Source organism: Daktulosphaira vitifoliae, unplaced genomic scaffold, assembly GCF_025091365.1.
Source record: "Daktulosphaira vitifoliae isolate Bord-2020 unplaced genomic scaffold, ASM2509136v1 Scaffold_2, whole genome shotgun sequence".
Lineage (NCBI taxonomy): Eukaryota > Metazoa > Arthropoda > Insecta > Hemiptera > Phylloxeridae > Daktulosphaira > Daktulosphaira vitifoliae.
The window spans coordinates 23,176,664-23,202,960 of NW_026099573.1; the positions used below are offsets into that span (position 1 = coordinate 23,176,664).

Consider the following 26,297-nt stretch of genomic DNA (forward strand, 5'->3'; position numbering starts at 1 on the left):
TAATAGTATAAGTCAGTCCACTAATTTTATATAGTTAATCAAAGAAATTTTTAATATTGTCTATTTTTTTGAAGCGAAATTCTTTTAAATTAATTATTTAATAAAAGTGAATACGATGATCTACATAATACTAGCTTCAATTGTTTTTGTCAGTATTAATGAATATCGATGTTGCGGTCCAGGTAAGTCTATTTACATATTAATTAAAATGTATTTAATAAAGAATAATATAATGTTTAGCCGGTACTACAGAGAACTCCTGCAATGAATGGAATAAAGGTATTTAGGAGTACCATAATATTATATTTATTTAATGTGATAAAAATGGAAAACTTAACAAGTATTTATACTTTTAGTGTCTTACACTGGAAATTTTGCAGGTAAGCATAACACATATAAAATATACATTAATATTTAATGTATAATTCAACTTAGTTTTCTATTTATTTATAATCAATTTTCTGTATAATTTTTATATTACATAAACACAAATAACATAGAATTTTTTTTAAATTTATGATAGAAAAATTGACTACAATTGGTAAGTTATTGATAAACATTAAATATATATTATTCATAAAATATAAATGGTTTTGAATTTTCAAAGTGGTTTTTTTTAGATGACATTAAGATTTAAATAAATAAAATTTAAAATTTATTTTTATTAATTTAAAACGCAGTAAACTTTTGTTTTAATTTTTTTAATAATTAATGGATTTTATATTAAAACAAAATTGTTTTACTTTAAAATTATATTAGTTTAATTAGTTTTAATTATTTCTGTTTTAAAATGACTAACATTGATCAAGTTTTTCTTGATACATAATCATATGTGTGCATATATAAGTGAATCGGGCTATATAGTATTATTTTTATCAAACTTATATCTAATAATCAAGTGTAAATATTTTTAGTAATATTTTAAATTTATAAGTAATCAATCCAAATTTTTAGCCAATTCTTAATCTTACTATATAAAAATAATTAAAAGTTTTCTTTTAGCTTCTTTTTTTTAAAAATTACACTCTCACTCAAAATTAAAAGTTTATTATAGAAAATGTTAGCTAAAATGAATATAAATTAATTCATTAAAAAAAGGGTCCTCATACATAATATTCGTGTGTTATTAAAATCAGTAGTTATTGGTATTAGAAGATCATTATTTTGGTAGTAACGAGAAGCTTTTAGTTTTACATTGTCGTGTTTTTTCATTACATACAATTACTTCACTTCTACGGGGCCAATTTTGCTCAAAAATAGGTCACAAAATGTATCTAATTAATACTATCAGTACCATATTGAAAATTCTCATTAGATTTGTTAATAAAGGAATAAATTAAAATTATAAATTATTAAATTTAATAAAAATGGTTATAAACAATCAATGTTGATATTTTTAGATTTCTTTTTTATATTGAGATTATTTTTTGAAAATTAGACGGTTTATTATAAAATTTTTGTTGTTAATACATTAGACATTTTCTTTACTGATGACATATTTTTTATGAAAGTCAAGTCATTAACAGGGGTACTGTGTGGGTATACCCATCAAACCAAATAAATTATTTTCAATTTTTTATAATGTAAAAAATACTGATTTTTTTACATCTACATTAAATTAAAGCAAATACAATGCACTTAAAGATAAAAAAAATTATCTAAAATCTTAATTTTTTGAAATTTTGTCTATTAGTTAAAAATTATAAAATTTTTGGTAAAAATTGTTAATTTTTAAGAGTTTGCAAAAAAATGAAATATCTACGTCATTATAACATAGTAAAATTTACAATTTTTTGTTATGCTTAATACACATTGACGAGTTGTCAACAGAAATTTTAACATTTTTTTCATTAATAAAGCTAATATTAAAAAAATAATAGTGTATTTTAATTTCTTGTATTTTTTATGTCTATCATCTGAAATCTAGCAAAGCCTCCAGGATTTTTCGATGGTAAGATTTATTGTAAATATTTCTTAATTTTAAAACAAAGTACAATTTTCATGTAATAAAATAAAATTAATGAATATTTTAAAAAATTCCTAAAAATAAAACTTTTTAATATTAAAATTTATTGAGTTTAATAATGACTATTTCTTAGATAGTCACTCAACCTTCAACTATTATCTTCGATTCAGATTAATTTGGCCTTTATCCCTACTCGCCTTTGATAAGCGCTATTAGTTCCTATTGATTTCAAATTCGCTAAGCTATTAGTTCCCTCAAATTGCTAATATTGTCATTAGAAAAATATTGCTTCATTATATTAATGAATATATTATATTTAGAGTATATTTTTTGTTGCCGCACTTATGTTTCGATTATATTTCATTTAAATTACTTATAATTGTAAAATATAATGTAAAATATGTTGTATATTAAACTTTTGCAGGAGTATCGACATTTTTCACCCAGGAGTTATTCAAAAGTACGTAATTTTTTAATTTTTTAAATTGTTCAATGATTAATATTCGCTATGAAATAAATTCTGTATTATTGCTCATTTCCTATTAAAACAATTTGAATCAAAAAGGGATTCTTTAGAACATTATGAATATTAGGGTGTCCCTTATTTTGAAAATTTTGGAAATTCTTTGGGCTCACCCCCCAAATTTGTGTATATACACATAAAAAGGGGCTACAAAAAATTTCAAGCCGATCAGATAAGTTTAACTCGTGCCGACTTGGGGTTGAAAATCGGCCAAAAGGGGTACTTTTTTAGTTTTTAGCAATAAGCAATTTGTAATAAATTTACTATTTCCAGAGTTATTTATAATTTAAAAATAATAACAATACATTAATCCAGTCATACCATAGTATTATCGCAGTACTTGTACGATAAGTGTTGTAATGAACCAGATGATAACTAACAGAATCTAGCATTAAAATTCATATATTTAGTAAAAATCGTAATATGATCGAGTTATTTCAGCTATAGCAATAAAACGATCGATTCAATGAAATTTGTACTTATTACTTATATTTCGTAAAATTTAATTTTAAACAATTTTTGTATGAAACATTAGGTCGTATCATATATGGTTCGTAATATATGATTAAATATTCGTAAATATACTAATTTCGGCAATTTTACGAAATATTATGTATTTTGACATTTTTCTAGAAAACTAATGGATTTAAATGAAAAACTGTAAGCACTTAATTTATACAAAACAATTATATCTACAATTTAGTTGCTATATTTTTTTTTGTGAGAGCGCTAATTTACGAGTTAATTTCTAAAAACTAAAAAAGTACCCCTTTTGGCCGATTTTCAACCCCAAATCGGCACGGGTTAAACTTATCTGATCGGCCTGAAATTTTTTGTACCCACGTTTTATGTGTATACACACAAATTTGGGGGGTGAGCCCAAAGAATTTCCAACATTTTCAAAATAAGGGACACCTTAATGAATATGTATAAGTTACAAAAATGCATTTAGTACATAAGTGTTTAAATATCTTGCTAAAATATGCCGTACCTTTAAGATGAAGGTCATAGCTCAATATTCACTACGTTTTAGAACGGTTAATTAAAGTGTTTAAAATTAAATTTTTATTTTATTGGTTATTAAAAAAAAATCGAAGTAACATAATAGACTGTTTTATTACTGAGATTTATTTTAAATAGATTTATCTATTTATAATAGTCGCGGATTACTATTTGTACAAATAAAACGATTATATAAATAAAATATTTAACTCAATAAACTAAAAATGTAATATACAAAAAATTCTCTTAACTATATGATACATTTTTGAATATTTAATTATATTCAGTTCTATATTTTTACTTAAAATGAGTTGAACTTTCTAAAAATAAAAATAAAATTAAAAGTTAAAACCTTTAAAGTATAACTTAAATTTAATTTAGAAACTCTACTTTTTAGATCCCACAACAGTTAAAGAACGTAAGTTTTTGAAATATTTTTTTATATCTTTTTAATATTTTTAGTATTTATTTTAACGTTATTATTTAGAAAAATATAACCTTTTGAAGTATTATGTTTCTTTTGGAGTGGATTTAATGCAGCTAAATGCCTATGAAATGATAAATAACGATCTTCTTAAGGTATATTTTAGATTTTTACTATTTTTTAATTGGTTTATTTATAAAACTAATAATTCACGTAATTTTATATATTATGCTGATTTATCTTTCACCAATTTTATTGGTATTTGTAGGATCAAAGCAAATCCCTTTACATTTTGTATGCGGAAGCAAGCTATGTAGTTTCAAAATATTATTACAGACAGTACAATTATAAAAAAGGATTATTGTTCATCAATGAAGGTAAAAATTTATCAAACTTATTAATATAAAAATTGAAAAATATAATTGGAATTGATTAATATTACGATTTTTTCAGCTATTCATAAAATAGAACATTTGCCAGGAGAAGACTTTACTTCATATGAACTTAGTATGTGGCTGGCATATTTGAGAGACAGTCAAATTCAAATTGTACAAGAACTTGAAAATTATCACGAATCTATTAGTTACATAGATGGTCGTAGAAACGAAAATTACCAAAAAGCTGTAGAGTTGTATGAACATTATTTATCAGAACCAAACTCGAAATTGGATGGTAATATGGAATTTTTAATCGGAAAAGAATTACTTAAGGTAAATGGAATATTTAACAAAAAGTATTTTATCATAAATTAAAACTTTTATTATATTTCTAGACTTCTAAGATTCAAAAGTTAAAAAAAAAAAATGTTTAATTCTTCTATAGTTATTAATTTTTCGAATAAAATTTTAGTCTGTTGATGCGCATTTGCCATTGGCTCTTCACTATTCACTAGAGAGTATAACAGATAATATTGATAAAGGAATAAAATCATTAAGAAATTATGATACACTACCCGAAGCAAACAATCTTATTGAAAGTCGATTCATTTTAGGAAATATTGAGATGAAAATAGGTAAAAAAGCAGAAGCTAAAAAATGGTTCCTAAAAGCAATTAAGTCACCCGTAAAGAATAGTCAGGTAATTACATTGAGATTTTAATGTGTATAACATACATTTTATGAAAATACCAGTATATTAAAAGTAAAATAATGTCTTCAATAAATAAAATTATTTGAAAAAAAAAATTAGCATATTCAAGTAATTTTGAAAAACAATAACTTGTAAAGAGGCGGGACTCCTCTAACTGACTTTTGTAATTAAGTAAATTAAAGAACTATTATAACATTTATTTAAATTTAATTGTTTAAACTTGAAAAAGTTTACATCGAAAGACATATTGAATTAAATACTAATATTAATATTTTATTCTTTTGAGTAAAACTTTTTTTGCATTTATAATCTTAAAGTATAAAATTATATTTTTTTAGGACAGAGCAATTAACTATGAAGTAAAGAAAACATTTGAGAGATTCTGTAAGTAATTTTTATTTTATGTAATATTATTTCCATTTAGTATAACTTTAGATAATTTTTAGTATAAAAGAATAAATTTAATTTAAAATAATTCCATAGGTTAATTAATAATTAATACTAATCGTAGTACAAAACCATAAACAAAGTTGGCATTAGAAATCGTGAGGTTTCTTGCAAAACAATTTATCAGGACTCTAAAAATTTTTAATTAAGAAAACAAGTACTATGTTTAGTTATTTACTTATTTTGCGCGGGTCTTAATTCGCGTAACCCTTGCTCTATAAATTTATATACTATCGCAATACTAATTTTTACATGCTTCTTTTACGCGTGTATTACTTGGTTTTATGATTATTTTAAATTTATTTTATAGATTCAGATTTTTGGCCTAGTAAGTTTGAATTAATTTACATTATAATTTTTATTTTAAACTAAAATATTTCAAAGCTACCTAAAAATACTACACAAACAAATTCAATTTTCAGAAATCTTTTTTTTAGTTTTGTAGAAAGACAATTTTTTGTTTACTTTAGCACAGTTAATAGATTATAGTAAAAATAATAAAAAAAAATTATACTTTTTATCTATTTGTATAAATGAGTACACAAAGTTATGAAGACTTTTAAGGAAAATTTCTGAACATTAAGAAATAATAAATGTTTAAAAAATATTATTTTTTAATAATTGTTACATATTTGAAAAAAGTAAAACTCAGATGGGGATTATATTAATGTTATTTTATAGCTTTTTTTTTTTAATTCTTAATTTTAAAGCTATTTTGACAATATATAATAAGAAAAATTTAATTTTGATGTATTGGGGATTTTTATAAATTTATGTAGACAAACTATATAGTAAAAATAAAAAAACAATAATATTGATTTAATTTATTAACGATAAATAGTTCACAAAAATAATTCAATTATAATAATTATTTAACTGAAAGTAAATTTTTCAGCCAGTGAGAGATATTCAGATTATGGTATGTTTTATTAGTTTTTAGTTTGATAATTTTCTATCAATAAAATTATAACAAAACGATGTTTTATGTTTTAATAACATATTTTATGTATGAATATAAAAATATATTATACAGTTATATTAAATAAAATTGATTAAATATCGTTGTTGTTGAAGATACGTTATATTGTAGAAATAACAACAATATGTTAATTCATTTGTTGATTTAACATTGTTCACACAATATTTTCAATTATTTATTTTTTATTTTTTGTAAAAACTAAATAACATGATTTATATTTTATAGAAAATCAAGTGTTCAGTAGACTTGATACTAAAATAATAAAAAATTATAGTAATTTTTGGCCTAGTTTATTAAAAAAAGTAAGCGTAAAAGAATTAATTGAAATTTTATAGTTAATTTATCATTACGATTTGTTAGGAATTTTTGAAATGATACAGTTTAAAATTTGTATCAACTAGTCATTATATAATATTATTATAATAATTAAAATATAAATTGTGTAATTCATAAACTAAAATTATCAATATTTTATATTTTGTGATATTTTTTAGGAAAATTTTAATCCACAAGCAATATATGACTTTGTTAGGACAGTGACGCTTTATAATTCAATGTACATTAATGAACAAAATCCAAATAGTGCTACTGAAGATTTGATAAATGAAGGTGAAAATTGAATAAGTAAATTAATAAAACAAATGGAAAAATGAAGTAATTAAAAATATTTTTAGGCATTAGCGCATTAAAAAAGATTGAACACCTTGCCCCTTCACGTGATTATTACAAGTGGTTAACAGTGCTATCGGGAGCAAAATGCTACAATGCATCAAAGAGTAGAGCTAATCTGGAATTAAGAACAAATCTTAAAAATGCTATTTTATTAGATTCTGATAATACCGATCCACATTTAACTTACTTGTATGGAAAATACGTATGTCAGGTAATAAAGAAATTTGTTTTAGTACTATTTTTACTATGATAAAATTTGATCTACGGATAGGTGATTATTTTATATGTATAATATATATATATAAAATAATATATATTATAAGCTTAACAAAAATATTATTTTAGACTAGTTTAAATCCTGATGGCACTGATATAGTATCCAATGTTGGGTGGAATTTTAAATCTGAAAAAAAAGAACAAAATAAATATTTGAATTCTTGTATAAAACAAATGGAAAAATTAGATAATGTTGTATCTCCATATATTAATGTCATTGATAAGAATAAACTTCTGGCTGAAGCTTATTGGAATAAAAATCAACATGAAAAGGCAATAAACTTACTTGAAAAAACTATTTTTATAACATCTGTTGTAAGCGCCGAGGTAAATTTACTTGAAACATTTATTTGAAACATATACTTTACTTACTAAAAATCTTTAAATAAAATTTACAGGATAGATGGTATAACTTTTTAGTACAAGAGCTTTTAGGACATTATCAAGCTGAAAAATTTAATGAACGAAGACATATTAATCCAGCCAAAAGTATCCATCAAATAAATTTATCCACACCGATTTAGATAATATATAAAATAAATTTTAAGTATGATAATATTAAATTTTGAATTGAATTTTATATAAAAATTAAATTTCTGATTGTAAAATAAAATTTATGTAAAATTGAAAAGCTGCACTTTTGTTAATTTAAATTTTTAACATATATGTTATTCAATCTATTACTATTGTTTGCTAATTAAATATTATACTTAATTACGATAAAATGTATTATATAAAATGTATAATATAAAATGTAATATTACAAAAAAATGTATGGTTTTATTTTCTGTATACTAAGGTTAAATTTTGATTTAAATTGTGTAGTACAAGTGGATAGAAAATATCAGGATCTAAATACCGTATATTAGGGTAATGTTGATATGAAAATAGTAAAAAATAAACAACTAAAAAAATTATTTATTTCGTTACCATATTTTTTATGAAATTTCGCTTAAAAAAAATGTAGCATATCTACCAAAAATTATATGTTTTTTGACATGCCATTAGAGTTTTACTTCTCGTGATGGATAAATCACTGTAACATTCTTTTTTTTTAATATATAATTTTTAATTATATACATTAAACAAGCTTTAATTGGAAATAATTTAGAATGACATATCCAAAATATTAGTAATATTGGTCCAGTAGAAGTTTGTCAATTTGGTGTATAGACAAAATAAAACACGGTAGAGTAAAACAATAGCTGTTAAGTTATGAATCAAAAATAAATATTTTTTATTTTAACGTGATAATTATCAATAATTTAAATAATAATAAGTATATTTTTTTTTATAAAAAATCAGAACTTTACAAGATTGATTCGATTTGCTAATATATTTAATATCACTAAATTTAAATTAAAGTTAATTAAATTCAAAGACTTTTATTTGAGAGGAATGTATAATATGCATTTTTGTAGAAATATATTCAACTGGGGTGATGATTTATCATCCTTTAAAAAAATTCCACTATTAGACTTGTAAACAGTTGGTCAACATGTTATGTTCAATTAATGAATATGTGTTCTAGATACTTATAAATATAGAAAATTTTAGACTGGTTAAACCTAGTATAGTTATAGGATATAATATATCTTATAAAAAAAAATAATAATAAAATGCAGAATATTATTCTGCATTTTATTTATTTTCTTTTTATTATACGCTGTAGTCATCTTAGTGTATACATAGACATGGCAATTTCAAGGCATCTTAATTTCTTAATCATCTATTATTATATCATCATTCTATTATTTATTTATAATGGACATTTTTATTCCAAAATCTGAAAACATGTTAAGAAGATTTCAAATTAATAAACAGGGTTTTTAAAAAACACGTCTTAAAAAAACCCGTTAAAACATAAGTAAACAATTTAAAACGTTTATAATGTTCTTTATACCAATACAAATATTAAAATTGTAGTGTTTTAAAAATTGTATGTTTAATACGTTACATCTCTATATCATAAATTATGTAGATATATATTTTTTAACTCTGATCTATAATAAAAATTATGAGTATAATGTTTAAATTACACGAATTATTTAAGTTAAGAATGTTATGCTACTTTTCCTATGCGAATTTTTGATTTCATCATTTTATCTACATGTTTGAATACTGAGTGATTTATTTATCATAGACCACTTCATTAATCAAGAAACAAAAATAAAATATTTTTTTTATTTTCTATTATATCGTTATTTTGGAAGTAAAAACCCTAATTTTTTAAATGTCTTCAATTAAATGTGTAAACTTAATTTTTTTAATGGACAAAAATTTGAAATAACGAAAGAAGGTGAGACACGGTGGAACGACTTACGTCGCAAAAATGTGGTCGACACTGGTTTTGAGGGTAGAAACCCGTGGGCCGTTTATTAAATGAGCGACAACAGATTATTTTAACAAAAAATAAAACAAACCGAAAAGATAAACACAGTAATAATAATCTTCGCATAATATCGCGGCACTTTCGATGGCGTCGACGACACGATGTCCGGCGTAATCCTCGGGCGACAAAAGGTTAGCAGCGTTGTAGGCGACGGTGGGCGGGTGCGGATCGGTTGGTCGACGTTGTCGCTTTCACAACGGGAAGAAGACTCTCGCACCATTTGCGGCGGGTCCTCGTCGGCCGTGCGGCATTTGCTGGACTTTGCACCGTGGCGTATGGCACGCGGTGTTGGTCAGTCAAATACTCATAAAATAGGGCGACGGCTGATAAAGGTGGCACGAGTCGCGGGGCATCGTGTATAACGAAGCGACGCGGGCCGTGTCAACGGTTGCCGTTATTTTTATCACTCCTCCTCTCATCTAGATAAAACAAGGTAAATCATTTCTAAAATACTGGTAAAAAAAAATGTATCGACCAATAACATTCTTAATTAGATTATTATCCCACTAGATAAGAGTATGCTGCTATTTAAGAAAATAAATATGACACATTTATGAGGTATAAAGGTAAAAAACAAAGATTATTTCACGTTTGATAAATAGAAAAATGTACAAACATACATATATTTTTTTTGTTAATACTACTAAGAAAAGAATTATACTGCAAGTCAGGCTTCAAATATTATTATTTTATTTTAAAATTTTCCATTGAAAACATATACGTGATGATCAAAAAGCTATTTTAATATTGTTATAAATATGTTATAATTTTATTTCTAGTATCTTTTGTTAAAAGACAATGTGTATTTTTTCTTTGTAATAATTCAATAATATTAATGGTAAAATTATTATGAAAACATACTATAATAAATTAATTAAATCATATGTGTATTGAGAATCAACTCTTATAATAAGTTTAACTGTATATTTAATGTAAGTTAAATAAAAATTAGTAACAGAGTAAAATTGAAATTGAAAAAATAATTGTGCACAAAGAATGTTTCCAATTAGTTATTTTTGGTGAGGGATTGTGGTACCTTATTTTTCTGTTGTAATAGGCCCGTTACATAAAAACACTATTTCGTTCTCTTCACTTTTCTCTCAACACAAACAAAGATTCTATCCTATTACACAATACTTCTCACAACAAATACTATACACGATCATTATTTTCTGTTCTTAATCACAGCCAAACACATAGTTGACACAACCATGCCATAGGTATCCGCTTTTCTTTTTACCGCACGTGCACCCTTCAAAAATCAAATGCTTCTATTTATTATTTTCAGTTAAAGAACCCTTTTTCAAAGTATAAACAAAATCATGAAATTCCTAAAAAAAATGTGAAGCAAATGAAAGCCGGATGATGAATATGTGCGTCTCTGGAAGGGGTTACAGAAGGACACAAGGAGAGACCGAGGGATGGACGCGCTCGACCTGTTTCGATCGAACTCTAAGACGAACACGTTGTATTCATCGTCTGGTTCTCAGAGCTTCCTTAATTTAACACCGCAGAATAATTATAAATATATTTATCAATATATAAGTTTGTGTTTATTAACTAAGAACAATATCTCTACCGAACCTTCACGTGATTTAAAATAAAGGCTATTTAAAAAAAAAACCTTCACGTGATGTAATTACCTTCTAATTATTACAATTATTTTATATAATCATATGTAAAGTTATATTAATTATATTATTTTATCATCAACAACTATCTGGCTTTGCGTTCTTTTTATCATTATTCTACACGCCTAAAGGATAAATAAAAGCTCAGGTAAGAACATTCAAGCTTGGCTTGCAAATTAATATTAACAAACATAGACTCTCGAACAACACACTCCGTGTAAAATATCAAGAATAGTTATTTATATTCGATTTCCCCCCTTTACCATATTTTTTGGTATACGACAAAGTGGCGCCCAACTATAAGCTTAGTTTTTTTTAACTAAGGGTCTTCTTTACCATTTCATAATTTAGTAAAATATATAACAATTGTTACACATTACACTTTTACAAACTATAGGCAAGTGAAAACAAAATTTTTAGTGCATAGAGAGACGCATGAAAGCAAAGTCGATTGAAACAGCTCAAAGAGATATAGTTAAAAGAATAAAGAATAAATTAGAGAATTTGAAAAAAAAAAAAAAGAAAGAGTTAGAAGATAATAATTTGAAACAGAGAGAATCTCAATAAAAAAAAAATAATAAGTTAAATGTCTTTAAGCGTACGAAAAACAATTTCTGTGTAAAAAAATCTTATTGCATACTAAAATTCTTTCAATTAAACTATTATTAAAAATAAAAATACATATTCATATATCATAAAGAAATAATGAAAACAACTCTATCATTGAGGAAGTAGGTGAAATTATTTTAGAAGATGCAACTGAAGAACAAATGAAAGCTGTAGAGTATACAAAGGACTCGGGTGAACTGAGTTATATAATTTGTTTAAATTTTAATTTAAAGAATAAATTAATATTAAAATGAAAAGTTTAATAAAATGTACTTGGTGAGTATTTTTGAAAGGAGTTTTATATAAGAAAATGTTTTTTTTTAATTATAAATAAATATATATCATGGAGATGTGTGGAAATTTATTCTATAATCCACCAACCTTTTCGGGCGGCAGAAATGAGAGAATAGACGTATTTTTAAAATCATTCAAAAAGGCAGCAGAAATCAATGGTTGGTCAGAAAGAGATAAATCTTTTTATTTAATAGCTATTTTGCAAGATGCAGCTCTTACTTTTTATGATAATATTAAGTCAGAAAATTTTTTAATGTTTGAGAGCAAAGTCTTTGACTATATATGATTTGTGAACATTTGATGTATTGTTCATCAATGTTGGTTCAGTGAGAGCTGAGAATAAATGGCAATATACACATACAAAAAAAGAACACATCAAATAAAATTAATACTTGCTTAATTTTGCATCGAAGCTAAAATCTTTTTATAAGCATAAGAACTAAAATTATTAGTTTTAATAACTTTAATAAAAAATTGTATTAAAAAATTCATACCCATATAATTAAATAGAAAACATCATTCTCTATGATTTAGAACAATGTTTTCATTGTTCTAATACCCAACACACGATAAATCACTCTTCATTTCAATAGATATGCTCTATAATATACTCTGTTTAAAATATTTAAAAATTCAAGATAAATTAATTAAAAAATTGATACATACAAAATTTTACAGAATGTTTTGTAAATAAAGGAATGGGTTTTTATTGTTCTTATTATTTGTAACAATTGATCTGTTTCCCTACTTACTTAACATCCTATAGACATATATATATATAAAAATAAAAAACAGCATAGTCAATGTAATATACTCCAGTATAGATTAATATCTGACAGAAATTTATATTACTATTATAAAATACTCTGTTTTATAATAGTGTGCTAGTTGTACACAAGGTTGCCGTCTTAACTCAAGCCTGTTTATGATCGCTAAAGGAGCAGATGATTGTAGTCTCCTAGTTGGATGCCAGTTAACCGAACATTCAATTAATGACGCAAAAATAATAGTTAAATAACAAATAAACACTTATATTAAAGGTTTTACAATGAGTATCTTAAATTTAAGTTTAAGGAGTAACAAGAGCTCTTAAATACTAATAGCTGGCGAAGCGGTATAAGACAGAAATTTAAAATTAATTAAAAACTTGACTGTATATAATCATTGGTGATCAAACTATATGAGATATTGTGATAATACTTGATGATAACTGACTTTGGCTTCACAATATATGACAAAAATCGACTACGGAAGTAAAGTTCATCAATGATGATCAGGGCTCAATTACTGAAGGTGTACAAGAGAACGGGAGCTTTGATCACAAGAGAGCAACAAACAAATAATAAAATATGGCCATACAGTAGCAGAAACGAGCATAGGCGTTTGCATACCAAAAGAAAGATTATTGTTTTTAGTATTCTTAAAATTGTATAAAGATAAAATTGTTTTAAAAAGTTATTGTAATTATAAAATACAGAAAATTTTTTAGTTTTTCTTATAATAAACGACTGCCTGATTTTGAAATTGTTTATTTAATATTTAAGACTGAGAGGATTTTTTCAATTTTTAAACAAGATATTATTGATCAGTAAAATTAATTAAGTAAAAAATAAGAACTTTTATAGATAGACACAAAAAGAAAAACATAATGGTAAATTTTATATCTACTCAGCTTCATAATAAAGCTAAAAATGGAAGATCGAAACAGTCTCATTAATTTTTCAATATTAATTATAGTTATTAAATTATATGATAATGTCTCACAAATAAGAATTAAAAATAATGTTTGTGGTAGATTTAAAATGAGAAAAAAAATTTACTAAAATTGATAATGACGTTTTGGTAAACAAATGATAAAATATGGTTATTTTTTTCTAGAATAAAACGTATTAGTAATATACATGTACATGTTACATATTATACATGTATAAAAACAATATAGAAAAAAAAATTATTTTTCTGAAAATTTAAGTATAGGAAAATATCATATGAACAAATACAAGTATACGCAAAATATTGTTAAATTTATGACCATTCTATTTAGTCAGAATTGTAAAATTACAACAAACAGCCAAAATAGTGCTACAAATCATTATTATTTGTTTACTAACATAAAACATTTATTGATATTTAGGATTTTCGCAGAAATTTATTGAGGATTAACACTTTTTGCCAGTTGTGTACATATATGACTAACTTTTTGAATAAAAAATAATCATAAATGTTATAGTTGAAAACATATTAAATCATATACAATTGGTTTTATTAAATTAAAAAACAAATTATATTATTTTATAGTTGCAATGAACTAATTATTTTCTTACGTAAAATTATGTTATCATTTATCATATACGTTAATCAGTTATAACTTATAACTAAATATTGTTTATTATTACGTTTATTGTAATTTAAACTGACATTTAAGAATTAAAATACCATTAATCTAAATGTGCGTTTAAATACTTTTTATTTTTTGCGTTACACGTAGCATAGGTGATCTATCTTCAATGTTTATTGTATTCATATTTTATTTGATATTGTAGGAAATTTAGTTATTACATTGTGTGGGGTAACATCGTCAGTAACAAATACTATCAGTGAGAGAATATCACTGAGTTATAAAATATTGTATAATCTTATTAAAATCTTATTATAATAAGTTGTTGCTAGAAGTTTTTATGGTTATGACAAAGAAAACATTTTAGTTAAGTCTTATTAAAATATTACTATTTTTGATGCAATATACTTTCTAAAGAAAATACTATCTAAAGATAAGAGGAATTAAAAATTATTATGAGCCTTTAAAACCTAAAATGGACTTTAAATGTAACTTAAATAAAGTTTAAAAACCAAAGAAAAAATTTTAGTTAATTTCCTTTTCTGAATTTTATAAAGTTAAATTTTAAGATTGGTTATAGTTTTAAAAGTTATTTCATAATGCTTTTGGTATTTATAATTATTAACCTTATAAATTTTTTAAAAAAAGTCGATACAGGTCAAGTAAAATACTAAATATAGTTAAATTTTCAAAAACCGAATTAATTTTTGTTTTTAGCCTTGCTAGAAAATTCAAATTTTCAGAATTTAACAATGAATTAAAATTTTTGTGCAATAAATATTTTAAAATTATTTATATATATAATATAATTTGCAAAGACGAATATTCATTTTGTGGGTGTTATTTAAAAATATAAATTAATAAAGAACTATAAAAGTTGAAAAACTCTGAAGTGTTTATTCATTGGTGAAGCTATCATATAGTTATAACCCTTTCTGCCCAAAGCTTCTATTGCTATCCTAAACTGAAAAATACTTTTTCCATATTATCATGAAAAAAATTTGCAGTTAAAAATTTAATAAAATTCATTTTTTAATTTTACCTGTATCTTTAATAATTATGATAACAGGTCTCTATAATTACAAGAAATTATGAGCGTTATCATTCTCTATTCTACTTACGAATCAATACTGTTCTATCATGGATACTTTTGAAAATAAATTAAAAAAATTTAACTTTTTAGCAGAACTTTTAGGTCCTGTCGGTTAAGAAAGAGATAAAAAAAATAAGCAATTGGGTAGGCGCAATTTTTTTTAAGCATTTAAATTGTAAAATGAAGATAAATATTTTTTTCGGGAATGCTGCACTTTAATTGCTTTTCAAATTTAAATGAAATAGCTTATCTTATACAGCTACCTCTGGTCAGAACATTTATAGCTACGTAGATCATATTAAAAGATATTATGAATTGAGGCTCTTTGAGTATTTTTCTCCACATTAATCCATGTCCTTTTCTATACAAATTTTAAAAACCTATTTTTGTAAGTTTCATATTTAGTATGGTATGAGCCACAGAATTATTTTTGTCACTTTTACGTTCACATATCGTCATTTATACTGCAATAGTACTTCTCTCAGTTATTAAAAAAAGTTATTAAAAAAATTATATAAAAAAGTTATTCTTAAGAGGGTTGTTTATTTTGGAGCGTCAACGATGTAGGTTTTATTCACTGAATTTTAAATAAAGGTGAAGATAAAATTAGGATAAAAATAAAGGTGAATTTAGAGGTACTTAATGAACTGATGCCCAGCCATATAGTTTTTATGATAAGAACACCTACTATAATAAATTATAATTAAATTATTATTATGAATTATAACATACAGGCTGAAATAAAAGATTACAACTACCCCAAATATGCTATGTTGAATTTGATTCATTAAATGGATAATGAGGTGGAGGAATTTGATTTATCTGATAAAGAAGTAAGTCGGATATATTTTTTTTAAACAAACGTTGAAAAGGATAATTTAGGTTAAGAACAGGTTTACAATGGTGTAAGACGAAAGAGATAACTCTGATTTAGTTAGTCTAAACCGGGTTTGAAAGGGATTATAACACAGTTCCACAGAAAAATCGAAATCAGACCATGTTTACTTTATGTTTTTGGGGTCGCTGTATTTGAATCTGAGGTTCATTTGACTCCATCACGTCAGGGATTTTCATCACATCAAAAAATATTCCTAAGAACTAACATATTCATTAGGAAGTAATACAGGCTATTTTTAATCAAAATCTGCTGTACGCAGAGCTATAACGTATAAAAAAGCCTAACCTTACTGGGACTAGCCTGATCTATTATTTACAGGTTACACTGAAAGTACTTTTGGCATAATATAAGTAATATAACCACACAATACTTCAGTGCTAATACTATATTAGGTGTGGGAAGTTGTATTGGTATAGAAATTGCCCTGTTGAATTAGTCGAGTAATATTACTTGATTTTTAAGCACATTTTTTGAGGTTATGAAGAATCCTGATGTGACGGTGTCAAGAAACCTTAGAATCGGATTTAGTGACTCCAAAAGCATATAGTAAACATGGTCTGTTAATTAGCACTTTTCTTTCGATTTTTTTAGGTTAGGCTAGTCAAGTAAGGTTAGGTTTTTTTATAGGTTAAGGCTCTTGTAAGGAATAATTAAAGAATTATCTTAGGTGTACAATATTTTTAATACATAAAATAGTATGTACATAATTAAATATGTATAATAATTATACTGCTATAGTAGTATAATTTTTCCAAAGTACAAAAGTTTTTCTCTAAAGTTGTACTCTAAATACAACACTTTCATGATTATTTAACATTAAATACTTCTATATTATAATAGAAGTATAATATTAATTCCAATTTACCCCATTCAAGATGACCTATTAAACTACAAAAGAAGGAATTTAATTTAATTTATTTCGTTTTAAAGCATAAAAAAATCAATCCATTGAAAAAAAATCCAAATTTTAATAGTAAGATGATACGTATAGGAAATGTTTGATATTGGTGATAAAAATTGTTTATTTGCATATTGATTATGGCAATTTTTTGTTAAGATATCGCTATTTATATATAAAATTAGTGTGTATATTAATAATATTATACTTCTGTAAAAAGGTGCTAATTAATTTTATTTTGGTTGTTAAACGTTACAACGAAAACTATTAAAAAAAATTTGGTTATTTAAATAAGCTTGACATGATAAAATATTTGACGAGCATATTTTAACAATATTAGCTTACAATTCTAACATAGAGAACACTAATTTTAAATTCATTTTTCACATAAGATATGAATCAGTTTATTACTTGCTACTTAAAAATGAAAAATTATAAAAGTATTTTATTTTCAAAAGTAAGTTAAGATTATTATCTCTAATTTTTTAATAAAATTTCATTTATAAACTTAGAAATGTATATTAGATTTGAAATAAATAAATAAATAATTTTAAATAAAATGATCTCATTTTGATAAAAACTATAAACTTATATTCCATTTATAGTAATTTTTTATAAGTGCGTCATAGCACATCTGTTAATAAATTATAATTTTACAAATTTCTTTTAATGTTTTAAAAAGTGAATATATAAACACTGCTTAACCAAAAATTAAAATATAATTAATTTTTTTAAATAGTGATTATTAATGTATTTACACTAGTTTTGGAATTATCCTTTAGACATCATTAAAATGAATTTAATTTTAAAATTAACGGGAAGCTGTCAAATTATCTTTTTATTTTTTGTTTGTTTGTTTTCGCGAAAAACAGTAGCAGTATATGATGATAACGGAGTACAAGTAAATATTTAAATTATTTTGTTTAACTGTAAAATAATTATTTAGATATATAATTATAATATTTTTGACCAAAGTACAAATAGTATAATGATGGCAGGCAAGTACAATAAACATTAAAGAATGCACTACATACTTGACAGAAACGTTCTGCATAATAGAAAGCTCATATATATGTTATATTAATTTCAATAAATATTTTTTCATGCAGTTAATTATTAGTAATATTATTATTTAAGTAATATTAATAAAATCATAACAGTTTTTATACAAAATGATTCACTTAAATAAACACATAAACACTTTAATGTTTTTATATTGTTTATTGTGACAAAAAATAAATTAAAAATTTCCATCGTAAGAGTTCATTTGTATATTTAAAAACTTTTGTATTAATTACAATTAAAATTATTATTTTTTTTTTTACTTTTTGGAAAAAATTAACAATTTAACTTATGAAAAGTAACCATACATATATTTTTTTTCAAAAATCTTTATATTAGATATTTATATATTTATTTCAGAATATAAAATGGATGACGCAAACACAAAATGATCCCGTTTATGAAAAAGATATGTTGGAATTACTAAACAATATGGAAACTTTAGAACCTGTCAATCAGGAAGGAATCATGAGATTACGTTTTGAAGAGCGTGATATTAATTTATTGACAAAAAAATGTTCGAACAGATCATGTGTGAATGAGAAGGAAACTGCCATAACAAAATATAAGAGAAAAATAGAAGCATTACAATGTGTGAATGCAGCTATAGTATACACTGCTCTTCTCAACATGAATTATTTTCTTTTTAAACAAGGAAACATTGATTACCAAAAGACAGCAGCGCGAATGTTGTCTTTATTATACAATGCGAAAATTACAGCTCATAACTGGTTATGGTCATTTTATTTTAGAATGGGATCACCAGATGATTATAAAACGCTAGAAGTCGATAAATATTATCCTGAAAGGCGTCTTCAAGATGAAATCATACAACATTTGGAACTTTGTCGGTCTTATAAATATTTACCACCAGACTTTGGAAATAACGTAGCCGAAGAAAAATATGAAAAAGATAAACTTATGAGGATTCGTCAATATTTTTATAAAGACGAAAACACAAATTTATTATACCTGAAGAAAATATACTCTGAAGCTAAATATTTTAACTTAAAAAATTTAATGTTGTCTAACGTTTACAATAATCAAAACTTGTTGTTTCATAAGCTTGGCAACGTTGAAGTTAGCTGGGAGGAAACAAAATTACTGTTAAATAAAGTTAAATTGAGGCCAACTGACTCAACATCGTATTCATTGATCATGCGTATAATTAAGTTAAATATACTTTATTTATTGTGGAAGCATAGTAATATATTTTATGTTAGTCTTAAGCGAACCTTTTTTGATCCAGCAATGAACTTGACAAATCGCAAAATATCAGAGTTTCAAAATGCAATATTGTATGGATTTGATTTGGCTATCCAAAATATAGGTCTTTTAAATGATCTTTTGTTCATAAATATTTTGCATAATTTAAAGCAGAAGATACAAGGAAATATATTGATTAACCGAAAGTTGTGTAAGAATTTAGAAGAAATGAACAACAATCTAAAAAATATTATAGTAGAAGATTTGATAGAACTTGACGTGAAGCCCCATCAGATCGAGGTTTTGTTCAGACCCAATAACATACCATCTAATATTGATCAAATGACAAATTTGAATTTACCGCAATATCGGGAACATATAGATCAACTCTTAAGCTATGGAGAAACCGTTAAAAAAATTTTAGAGCCTATTAATTTTTATGTTTTAGAATTATTTATTAATGGAAAATCAAAATTAGTTGAAACATTTTTCATGTATTAAATAACAGTAACACATTATTTGTTGTGTATAATAAATAACTTTTTATATGTCCTAAAATATTTTAATTTGAGTACTGATAACTTATTAATGGTAAGACAAAATTAAGAAAATTATAAGAAATGTCGGCAACATATTCTATTTGATAGCTACATAAGGTTTAATTTAAATTTTGTGCATTTAAGAAAATAAAAATCTATTTTAATAAAATAAAAGTTGTTAATCTTAAAAAAAAGACACTTTGAATAAATAAATACATTTACATTTAATAATACATAAATTTTATGTAATTTTTCTATCGGTTTATTGATTTAATAAATAAAAAATATCGCAACTAAGGTTTCTCCTTTAGGTAGTAAAACTTATTTAAGGAGTAATTTAGCAAGTACTTTGGATGTTATTATCATTTGTACATCTAAATGGGGACGAAGTGTACGGCCGATTAATGTCTAGTGATAAAAATAGTAACACCTACTCCTCACCTCCACTCAATACATTACATTGTTAGTAGCTTCTGAAATACTGATCCAAAAGTTGCTATCAATCAGTAATTTACTTAATAATTAATTATATAATTATTATATAATTTCCTTATTTATAAATTAATTAAATATGTATGTAGCCATTCAAAAAAATTAAGCTGACATCCCTATTTGTCAAAAAATATTATTTAAAAAAAGTAATTATTAGCTTATAAATAAAAAAATGTATGTAATTAAAAGAAATCAAATATAAAATATATAAGTATACAGTGATTTTTATCATAATTCATTCATTGACTTACAGAATAAATATAATTAAAACATTTTTTTTTTTTGGTTATCATTAGTCATACATTATTTTTAAATTATTAACTATATAATACTTTTTTAGTTCATCCCTTATACCTTGTAAGGGTGTCAACTTTGTTTTTTATGACATCGATATTTGCAGGTACATAACATTGTTATTATCAATGGTAGTAAGGCACATTGTTGTGCGTTTATAAATACACTAACTGACAATACAAAAAGTATATATATTGATAGTCATAATTGGTAATGAACAATCCGTGACTGTGACAGCAATGTCATAAAAAACCAATTACATGCTTAATTACTACATGCATTTGTAATTTCTTGTGTATATTAACTCAAAAATTTGAAACTTTAAATGTTTATATCTAATAAACAAATTAATTTTTATTAAAAATTCAAATGCCATATACAGAAAATTTTCAATTTTTAAATTTGTAATTTTTTTAGAGATTTCCCCAATTTACGAGGAACGAGGGAATTTGTTCAATTTTTGAGTATAATGTCTTCGACTATATACAATTTGTGATCTTTTGACGTAACGTTGAAAGAAATTGGTTTGGTGAAAGCTGAATAAAAGTGATAACAGACACAAAAAAAAACACATCATAGTAAAACTAATATCTTCTCAGCTTCGCATCGAAGCTAAAAAATATTCTATAAATGTATAATGTCTAAAGTTTTGTAATATATAAAGTTTCAGAAAATTTCAATCAAGACTGTTTAGTCAGCTACAATTTTCGTTTTTTGTAAAAGGTCCGGTCCGGTCCAGTGCCAAAGTTTATTTAAATTAATGTTCCTGCTTGATTTATTATGGTCTACGTTTTTATAGTATCTGGTTCAATTTTTAATTTCATATAATAGTTTGGTTCATTTTTTTTTTCGTTCTTCATAAGGGTTCGATTCAGAACTCTACCAGTAATTATAGAAATATGTATAAAAAAAACAAATTTAAGTTTACTAAAATTTAGAATTAAGTTAACTTTAAAATAATAAAATATATATTTCTGATTAATAAAATGTTTATGATATTATTCATTTAATGATTATCAAATAGTTTTTATTGAATATTAATTTGTATTCTTATTACAAATATGTAAGATATTTTTTGAGCGTCTCAGATAATTTATTGTTATTACATAATGGTGTGTCAATAAATATTACTTGTTTTTTAAATAAATGCTTTAAGACAATATTTTAGTAAATAATTAATTTCTTCGTTTTACAACATTTTATTAATAATTTTAACTTAATTCCTACTAATATCATACACTTTAAATAAAAACTTTATTATTTTTCATTAATAAGCTTTACTTATAGTATTTACTTGTATTTTTTGACCATGTTACAGGATATTTAAATATTATTGTAAGAAGTTGTGTTTTTGTATAAAGATATATTTTTTAAAATTTATAACATATTGATTGTGTCATAAGATATTTACACCCAAAACTGTCTTTTGGTTTGACTAAACAATAACTAAATAAACAACATATTAATGTATAAAAAGTATTACTTATAGATTTTGTTTTAACTTGTGATAATTTTACATATTTTTATTTTTCATTTTTGCAATGAATTCTATAAAAAAGCTTACTAGTCCTATATTCATTAATGTAAAGTTTACATTACTGGTCACAATTTTTTTAAATTTCGCATCAGCTGGAACACAAGAAGAAAATAAAATTCAAGTAATATATTAAATATTTAAAAATATTAATAGTATAAATTATTTTTTGGTCCATGGTTAACCCTTTCGGGGTTTTTGTTGAAGTTAGGCTAATAATTATGAGTTTAGTTTACACACTTGTAAATTTATTTTAATTTTTACAATATACATTTTATTTATTATAATTAAGTATTAAACTTAACTTTAAATAAAAATAAATTCTTTAATTAAAAAAAATGTGAGTATTTTGAATATTTTACACTAGCTAATTCGAATAACATAACTAATACACCTCAGATACAAATCATATAACACAATGCATGAGAACTCAATTCCATTCTTTATTTCAACACATTCGCTCTATGGAGTAACATGTAATTTTGTGTTAATGATAATGAGTAAATTTTATGAAATTTTGCACATCAATAATAGATGTAATCTCATTTTTGTGCTTAGGGGATTGAATGGATTCTAAAGCAACACAACGAGTGTGTATACAGTAATGATATGCTGAAATTATTAAATAACATTGAAACAATGGAACAAATCGAAAATAATGAAAGGAAAGGTTATTACTTTGAAACTGAAGATTTTGAACTTTTGACTAAAAGATGCGGAGAAGACGCTGATTGTATGAATAAGAAATACAAGTCATTAGTAAAGTATAATAAAAAATTGGAATCACTACAATGTTTGAACGCAGCAATAGTAAACTATACGTTTACAAATATACAGTATTTAAAAAAAGGTAATACTAGTTATCATAACATAACAGCGCGAATGTTGTCTTTGTTATACAATGCCAAGATTCCAGCTCATAACTGGCTGTGGTCTTTCTATTTACGAATGGAGCCAAATAATGGTAGAGAGTTACCAGGTCTTGATAAATATTTCCCCGAAATACGTCTTCAAGACGATCTTATTAAGCATTTAGATTATTGTCGCACATATAAATATTTATCAGTAAACTTGGGAAAAGAAGCTGGTGAATTAAAATTTGAAAAAGATAAACTAAAAAGACTCTGTCGACAAATATATAATAACAATAGTAGTGATGACGCGTATTTATTAAGTATATATTCAGGAGTTGATCAATTACAAACACGCAACTTTGCATTGTCTAATGTAAATGAACACAAAGGCTTTTTGTTTAAAAAAATTGAAAAAATTGATTTGAATTGGGAAACTACGAAACTGATGTTGAATACAGAAAAATCAACAATTATTAATCAATTGTATGGTATTGAAGGATATTATAAAATTTTGGCTCAGGTAGTCAAAGTTAATGTATTATACTTGATCTGGAGACATTTTGTAATCGTGCAAAAGAGTCTTGAGCGATCTTTTGAAGACCCTGCTTTTATTCATTCATGTCGAAAAATTTCATTGTTTAAAAATTCTCTAAAAAAATCAATGAATACAATTTTTGAAATTTTGGGTGTCGAAGATGTTGTACTAAATAATATTTATCATATTCTTATGGTAGAAATTGCAGACTTGGATTTTAATAAAATTTTTAATAGAAAATTAGAATGGATGAATAGAGATTTAAAAAATATAATTTTAGAAGATTTATTAAATCTTGAAATATCAACTTATCAGGCCCAAGCTTTGTTAAATATTAAAACATTGCCATTTATTGTTAGCCAAACTGATTTAAACACATCACAATATTCAGAACACCTTGACCAACTTGATGAGTATTTAAATGGAATCAAATTAGTTTTTCCATCTTTTCCTCTGTTGGAATATTTTATAAATGGATATTCCTCTCTAGAGAAAACATTCTTTATGTATATATAACACAAAAAAGTTTTTAAATGTCTTTCAATATACTTCTTTAAAACTGAAAATTTTATTTTATATATTACTCTTCCCATTTACATAAAGTGATGATGCTTAAAAATAACTGTTAAATTCTAGAAAAATATTGTATTATTGTCTTAGTACAAATATTATTTAATAGTATTTTAATCTAATTGAGATTCATTCAATTCTTTTTTAATTATTATATCTTATGTACCATGTATACTAACATAATTTCGTATATAAATAAAAATAAATTATACAATAAATAAAAATGACATTATTTATTTATTTTTCCATTATAAAATAGAACAGAGTAGAAAATGATTTTAGAATATTACCGCTGGGCCTAAACCGATTATTTTAGGCCACGATATCAAATTCAAGATTTTATCACGAATCAATTATGTAATCTGAATATAAAAAAAAATGTTGGTCTTTTTAAGGTACATGTTTTTTTAAATTTATCAATAATGAAATAATTTTTATATTTATTCTTTATACTTTATAAGTGTATCGACTTATTTTTTAAAATTACTGAATAGATAATGGGCTAATTAAAATAAAAGGCTAGTCGATAACAACTTTTGTCTAATATTTTAGAAGTTTAGGCAGGAGGAAGATTGAGGCCGAGTAATTTTTAGTAATAAAAATAACAGTACTTGTCTTTTCTTAAAAAATAATTTCTTATCTTCCTTAAATATATTATTGGTAATATAATGATGATTGGTGGAAATGTTGGAATCAATCTTAACGTTTCTCCTTAAATATAGACTATTGATGTAGAGTTCTAGATTATTTTTAAAAAAGATTAAGCTAAATCGTCTACATCTTTGTTTTTTTTATTCATATTGATGTTTTGTTAGTCATAATATCGATAGAAAATGGAATAAAAAAAATACTAGAATATTGTTTTTCCTTCACTTTTAATTGACATTATCGCTACAAATATGGCAAAAACTTAAGTAAAAAAAAATCATAATAACTACTATATTTTTTATTCAAAGTATCTTAACATAAAAAGGAATAATACAGTTGTTGGCTCACAATTAAATATTCTGTATTAATGTATTAGTAAATCAAATATCATTAAATCAATATAAATGCGTATAGTTCAACACGCTTTTTTAGCACAAATATACAAATCCAAATTTTTAATTATAAATCAACAATAATTGAATACAAACTAATATCAAACGTGTGACTGAAAACTTACTAATTAACTAACTGTATTTGAAATAATACGCTACATGTACATTTATCAAGCAACAATTATATCAATAATAATGATAAACCACCGATTCGAAAACACCTCAATGGTCGGGGTACCCAGTATTTTCGCCTAAGTGGACACGACTTGCTTTTACTTAAACAAAGGACACAATATTCTGACAACACAAATGTAAATTTTATTACAACGAAATACAATATTACACAAACTATAGTTAACTGGTTTGTATGCAACCTGGTTACTTCAAATTCCCCGTAGACCAAGACCAGACACGCTTCTCCACACCATAAACTCGTGGATGGGCATCCAAATCCACCTTTGATATTTAAGTGACGATCACGGAACTCTAGTTGTGGGCTTTCAAGTTGAGGCACTCACCGTCCGTCATAGGATCGTCCCAGCATAGGTGCCAAACACATACTCGCCGGACGCCACGACGCGCAACAATTTCGATCGCGTTTACCGGTTGTATACAAGTGGCGCTACAAATGATCGGCGGC

At 24.4% G+C, this 26,297-nt stretch overlaps 3 protein-coding genes and 1 long non-coding RNA gene across 5 annotated transcripts; all 4 read left to right on the forward strand.

The window, feature by feature from the left end:
* LOC126897825 (uncharacterized) lies at positions 1 to 8,076 on the forward strand. Of its 2 annotated transcripts, XM_050671717.1 has the most exons (19): positions 1 to 182; positions 241 to 279; positions 357 to 380; positions 524 to 541; positions 1,928 to 1,951; positions 2,391 to 2,426; positions 3,889 to 3,909; positions 3,979 to 4,070; positions 4,184 to 4,292; positions 4,369 to 4,625; positions 4,765 to 4,992; positions 5,343 to 5,388; positions 5,762 to 5,779; positions 6,347 to 6,370; positions 6,656 to 6,732; positions 6,925 to 7,039; positions 7,105 to 7,313; positions 7,448 to 7,705; positions 7,777 to 8,075. In XM_050671717.1, exons 1-19 carry the CDS (start codon positions 116 to 118, stop codon positions 7,900 to 7,902), a joined length of 1,788 nt encoding a protein of 595 aa, XP_050527674.1. In that variant the 5' UTR covers positions 1 to 115; the 3' UTR covers positions 7,903 to 8,075. The 2 variants fall into 2 exon arrangements, with proteins under 2 accessions (XP_050527674.1, XP_050527675.1); XM_050671718.1 differs by lacking the exon at positions 3,889 to 3,909 and having other exon boundaries at positions 7,777 to 8,076.
* Positions 8,077 to 10,150: 2,074 nt separating this feature from the next.
* On the forward strand, positions 10,151 to 13,812 carry LOC126897826 (uncharacterized). The gene is made up of 3 exons (XR_007702211.1): positions 10,151 to 10,203; positions 10,281 to 10,336; positions 13,185 to 13,812. It is a non-coding gene; the product is annotated as an uncharacterized LOC126897826 (long non-coding RNA).
* A 4,438-nt stretch (positions 13,813 to 18,250) lies between these two features.
* On the forward strand, positions 18,251 to 20,501 carry LOC126898504 (uncharacterized). Its single transcript, XM_050672582.1, has 2 exons — positions 18,251 to 18,432; positions 18,954 to 20,501. The coding sequence occupies exons 1-2, from the start codon at positions 18,325 to 18,327 to the stop codon at positions 20,298 to 20,300; spliced, it is 1,455 nt and encodes a 484-aa protein (XP_050528539.1). The 5' UTR covers positions 18,251 to 18,324; the 3' UTR covers positions 20,301 to 20,501.
* Positions 20,502 to 22,524: 2,023 nt separating this feature from the next.
* On the forward strand, positions 22,525 to 24,788 carry LOC126898770 (uncharacterized). The gene is made up of 2 exons (XM_050673090.1): positions 22,525 to 22,782; positions 23,217 to 24,788. The coding sequence occupies exons 1-2, from the start codon at positions 22,666 to 22,668 to the stop codon at positions 24,561 to 24,563; spliced, it is 1,464 nt and encodes a 487-aa protein (XP_050529047.1). The 5' UTR covers positions 22,525 to 22,665; the 3' UTR covers positions 24,564 to 24,788.
* Positions 24,789 to 26,297: the final 1,509 nt, after the last annotated feature.